At 46.8% G+C, this 5,856-nt stretch overlaps 1 protein-coding gene across 1 annotated transcript; it reads right to left on the bottom strand.

Annotated features, from left to right (window-relative positions):
• Positions 1–259: 259 nt before the first annotated feature.
• Positions 260–2,678, bottom strand: LOC123441944 (cyclin-P3-1-like). The gene is made up of 3 exons (XM_045118109.1): positions 2,506–2,678; positions 909–1,330; positions 260–810 (listed from the first exon to the last, which is right to left on the bottom strand). The coding sequence occupies exons 2-3, from the start codon at positions 1,313–1,315 to the stop codon at positions 507–509; spliced, it is 711 nt and encodes a 236-aa protein (XP_044974044.1). The 5' UTR covers positions 1,316–1,330; positions 2,506–2,678; the 3' UTR covers positions 260–506.
• Between the last annotated feature and the right edge of the window lie 3,178 nt (positions 2,679–5,856).

The raw sequence follows: 5,856 nt of genomic DNA, 5'->3' as shown, positions 1-5,856 counted from the left end.
ACTGACCAGATAACACACACAGAAATTTAAAGCTGAACTTCAGACAGAAGAGCATTTCTTCCCTTCCTAGAAGCATTTCTCGTGTTCAGGAAAGTAATTCGCTTTATAAATTCCTTGTACCAACAATGCCAGTGAAAATCATCATCGATCCTGTTATGCGACTAAACTGAATCAGAAGGTGCACAGAGAAAGAACACATGCCATTCACAGATCTTGGAAAAGCCAGACACAACTTGCCAAGAGGTTACTTGGCAACGGATCCAGTTAAACCGCGGCATTGGATATCACAGGACTGAATAATGTCCAGGCCAGTTGTTTCCCAACTCGATTGTGCAAATTTAAACAGAGTGGTTTGCAAGAATTACAGTGTTACAGAAGTAAAACAGAATCGAATCCCTACTAATCAAACACCCTCAGAACAATTTAATGCAATCCGAATGCACAAATGTCAGATCTAAACGAATAATCAGTAATCTTTGCAAAACTGCAGGTCGTAAATAGATTGGTCAGCTACATCCTTGGAGAGCCTGGCTGCTGTAGCTCTGGCGCACTAGCTTGCTCTGGCAAAACTCGTCGGCGCTGCTGTTGCTATAGCTCAAATCTTTAGATCCCTTGACACAATGAACCTGAACCGGGAGTCTCTCTGGTGACACCGGTGCGTGTTTCTCCAGCTGCAAGCAGTAGCTCCCAAATGTCTCTAGGTTCACTTTCAGCCTGAAGTCCAGATTAAACAACAAATCCAGCTCAAGCCGATTCATCTCGACTGTGCTGATTCCTCCAACCCTAGCGTAGAACGCATTGTCGAAAAACCTGCAGGAGATACATCGAGAAAGTTATTGGAAAACCTGTGCATGTTTGTGGTACACAGAGAAACACAATTGAATTGCAGTTGCATTGGGTACACTTACCCATCATCTGTGAATTTGGCAGCAACCACCACACTTGTAATTAGCAACCGGTGAACGCTAAAGGGCGTCATGTACACATTTGGCTGCTGTAGATATCTCTCCATGTAGACAAGTGCCAACACGAAGCAAGATGGACTGCACTCGGCATACTTGAAAATGCGCTCTGCATAGAGCTGTATACTAAGATCTGGGACCCTCTGTCCATGAAAAATAGTGGTCGTCTCCTTTATTCTATCAGAACCTAGTAATTGTTCATTCTTCTGAACTGATCTGCCCAGATATGTGGCAAGAAGCGACAGGACCTTTGGAAAGTTGGTATCCCCTTTCTTTGACTGTGGTATTGTCAAACCCAGTGTCAGGTAGCTCTCCAAATGCTTATCACCGGCATCAGTTTTAGATGACTCCATAGGCAGGCATAAGTGCTGTACAAGATAAAGCAAGTTATTAATCAACAAGATTTTCTGTACAGAAAATAGCAGACAAGTTGAAGGTGTGCAAAAAACCTTGATGACAGTTTATGTACAACCAGTCAACCACGCAGAAAATTAAAAGACGGACATCAGGCAATGAAAAGGAAGGTTGAAACTATCTTCCCAGGATTATAGCATTGCACCAAAACTCATAGCCACGTACAATGCGGAGCCAAACCAAGGTTCCATGAGGCGGCGCCGTGCTACGTCCACACGTTGCTCTAAGTTTAGCCCTCTTATTGCACAATATAGAGGTCGGAGCACAGTTTCCAAGTCTTGGCGTTCTCTAAGGATGTGTCAAATACACGCATGAATATACTAACAAAAAAGCATCAACATGGATCTGCTATTTTCCCAGGATTGTAGCATTGCACCAAAACTTACAGCTACGTCCATTCTCGTACGAGCGGAGCCAAACCAAAGGTTCTATGACGCAGCGGCGTGCTGCGTCCACACGTTGCCCTAAACCTATCCCTCTTAATGCACAATATTGCGATCGAAAATACAGTTTCCAAGTCTTGGCTTTCCCTAAGGACTAAGGAGTGTGTCAAATACATGCAAGAATATACCAACAAAAAGCATCAACATGGATCTGCTTATTTCCTTTTTTCCGTTTTTTTGCGACTACGAAGCTGCTTCAGAAGATAAGCACTAGTACCACAAAGTAGGGAGCTGGGATAAACATTATTCCTCTTCTATTTTTGGTATGTTTCCCGTCATTTATAAATCCTACACCATCAACAAGGAGGGAGGGGATAAACTATATAAAGAGGCGGCAAGAAACACTCCTTCCTAATGCAGCTGCGCCCTAATCCACTGCCCCCATCCCAAGTACCCGGCCCGCCATCGCCATGAGACCAGGCGGACAAGCAGATTTCTGCTTCCCCGACGCTCCTGCGCCCTTCGGAAGCGGACCCTAGCTTGCTCGAAACAGATCAGAACAAGAAAAGCGCGGCAGATTGGAGAGAGAGGCCAGGGTCGGAATCGCATCTAGACCCAAATGCCGCAACTGGCTACGCAGTTAGGTAGGATAGCGCTATGCTCTGCAACTTGAGATCTACTACTAGCTATCTAACAACCCGCACGGTAGGGAGGGAGGGAGGGACTTGGTGGAGAGAGATCCTTACGGCTTTGCTCTGGGCTTGAGCTCGGGGGGTAGGGAAGGAGGCCTTCTTCTTCTTCTTCAGGGCCGAGCTCGAGCTCGAGCTCGCGGCCTCACACTCCTCCCCACGGCCGCCGCTCCTCGCCTTTTCGGTTGGAACAGCAGCAGCGACCTTTGGATGCTGCCTGGGAGAGAGGGGGGAAGTGTCATGTGCGTGGTGTGTTTTTGTTATTAATCACGAAGGGGATGTGAGACATGTCATTATCTGCTGACCTGACAGTAATGCCTGGTGTGGCTCTTGTTTGTCTTCAGGCTGATCATAATGGGAGTAACTTAAATGATAACATATACTATACTTGGGACTAGCAGATATATTGATGTGGTAGATAATTAAAAAAAAATTAAAGTAGGTAGATACCATAATGTTAAATGATATGCTACTATGTGTCATGCATTTCAATAAATGAGGTTATCTATGGTACTAACTTATGATACTATGCATTATAATGAGGTTATCTATGATATTATGCATTATAAAGGTAGTACAATAGTATCATATGCATGATACTGCTATATGATACTTTCCATTATAACGGTCAATTTACCATCCACGTTGTTTTGTTAATTAAAGTAATTAAATGGTACGTGTGCTGGTTTAAAGCATGGTATGCTTTCGAGAACAATATGCAATGGGAAGTAGTACTGCATGAATCTGTCTCTCTCTAAAAAAAGGTATATGGACCCGTCGGAAAATAGAAAAAATAAAATGTTCTAAATCAACCGGCTGATTTAGTCATTGTGTAAGTTGCCTCTTTCGATCGACGCGTGTCCCTATGTGGGTAGAGCCATCGATTGTTGACAGCTATCCTTATCTCTTCGTTCGATATAGCCAGTTCACACATTCTCGCCACCGAGTCTTTCTTTCCTCTTTTCTTCCTTCGTTTGCTCCGCTCGTTTGTCCACCACCGCTCGCCGACACACTGAAATTATTGTCGTTGTTGCCTCCGGTCTCCGGCCACCGTGTGCGAGTATGCTGTTACCTCCACTATCGCTGCTACAAAACCCGTTTTCTTCCAAACTGGAGGGACAGGCTAAAAATTGTTGTTGCATCCATCACCGCTACATCGACGGCACCCTCGCCGACGACGCCTGCTTCAAAGCAGCACTAGACCGGGGAGGGAGGAGTCACATGTTGCGATGGGACTGATGTTGCAATTCCCTCACCGTAATATCCTTCATGGAGTCGTCGGTGCTGCGGTATACGTACCGCGGCTACGAGATCTTGGTGCCAACATCATTGTAGCAGTCCAGCTTGTCGGCGTCGCCTGCTACAATGCAACTCTTGGGGGGGGGGGGGGGTCGCGTGCTTCGAAGTATACGATGGCTGGGCCGTTGATGGAGCATCGTTGTGTGCATTGGTGTTGCGATGAAGCATCATCAGAGCCAACGGTGCTTTAATGGAGCATCGCCGGCTCTGCGATGCGCCGCTCATCGATGACCAACTGCTGCTATGCAGCAGCACGCGTCGCTCCAGAGAGATTGTCGCTGCTGCATTGAAGGCAAGAGTGGCGGTGGTGTTGTGACATCCTCGACTTTTGCTACAGTGATGATTGTAATTAAGCGACATTGATCCCGCGTTAATGATGCCACGTCACCGTTAATTATATCAATGATCTCGTGTTGGTTGAAACCGAATCAAAGTTCGAAACTTAAAATTAAAGTCGGACGAGAAAGGTTTTATGTTGTTGAAATAAAAACGTCGGGGAGTTATGAAAATTCTCTAACGAATTATAAATGTGAATCGGGCACTTTTGAAATTATTGGTAATCCCAATATATTTAAAAGAGGAGCTTTAGATAAAATAAATAAAGGAAATATAGTAAATGAAAATAAGTAAATAAAAGAAAGTATTAAAATTATATATAATAAATTGTAAAAGAAAGTAAATAAAATTAAATAATAAAAAGAAATAATAATAAAAAACCTGGCCTAACTCGACCTAAGGTGGCCGAGCCAGGCCACCCCATTCGGCCCACCTCTCCCTGGGGTATAAAAGCCCCCGAGGGGGACAAACCCTAGCTCGCTCCCTCCCAGTTTCCCCCCTGGCCGCCGCCAGGATCGAACCCCCTGAGCACTCCCCCGCAGCCCTCGCACCTGTTGGGGAACGTCGCATGGGAAACAAAAATTTTCCTACGCGCACGAAGACCTATCATGGTGATGTCCATCTACGAGAGGGGATATTCGATCTACGTACCCTTGTAGATCGCACAGCAGAAGCGTTAGTGAACGCGGTTGATGTAGTGGAACGTCCTCACGTCCCTCGATCCGCCCCGCGAACCGTCCCGCGATCAGTCCCACGATCTAGTGCCGAACGGACGGCACCTCCGCGTTCAGCACACGTACAACTCACGATGATCTCGGCCTTCTTGATCCAGCAAGAGAGACAGAGAGGTAAATGAGTTCTCCGGCAGCGTGACGGCGCTCCGGAGGTTGGTGGTGATCTAATCTCAGCAGGGCTCCGCCCGAGCTCCGCAGAAACGCGATCTAGAGGTAAAACCGTGGAGATATGTGGTCGGGCTGCCGTGGCAAAGTTGTGTCAAATCAGCCCTAAAACCTCCGTATATATAGGGGGAAGAGGGGGAGCCTTGCCTTGGGGTCCAAGGACCCCCAAGGGGTTCGGCCGAGCCAAGGGGGCAACCCTCCCCTTCCAAACCGAGTCCAACTAGGTTTGGAAGGAGGAGTCCTTCCCCCTTTTCCCACCTCCTCTTTTTTTTTCTCTTTGATTTTCTTCCTATGGCGCATAGGGCCTTCTTGGGCTGTCCCACCAGCCCACTAAGGGCTGGTGCGCCATCCCCAAGGCCTATGGGCTTCCCCGGGGTGGGTTGCCCCCCCCCCCCGGTGAACAGCCGGAACCCATTCGTCATTCCTGGTACATTCCCGGTAACTCCAAAAACCTTCCGGTAATCAAATGAGGTCATCCTATATATCAATCTTCGTTTCTGGACCATTTCGGAAACCCTCGTGACGTCCATGATCTCATCCTGGACTCCGAACAACATTCGGTAACCAACCATATAACTCAAATACGCATAAAACAACGTCGAACCTTAAGTGTGCAGACCCTGCGGGTTCGAGAACTATGTAGACATGACCCGAGTGACTCCTCGGTCAATATCCAATAGCGGGACCTGGATGCCCATATTGGATCCTACATATTCTACGAAGATCTTATCGTTTGAACCTCAGTGCCAAGGATTCATATAATCCCGTATGTCATTCCCTTTGTCCTTCGGTATGTTACTTGCCCGAGATTCGATCGTCAGTATCCGCATACCTATTTCGATCTCGTTTACCGGCAAGTCTCTTTACTCGTTCC

Source organism: Hordeum vulgare, chromosome 1H (assembly GCF_904849725.1).
Source record: "Hordeum vulgare subsp. vulgare chromosome 1H, MorexV3_pseudomolecules_assembly, whole genome shotgun sequence".
Classification (NCBI taxonomy): domain Eukaryota; kingdom Viridiplantae; phylum Streptophyta; class Magnoliopsida; order Poales; family Poaceae; genus Hordeum; species Hordeum vulgare.
This window is presented reverse-complemented; position numbering and strand designations above follow the sequence as displayed.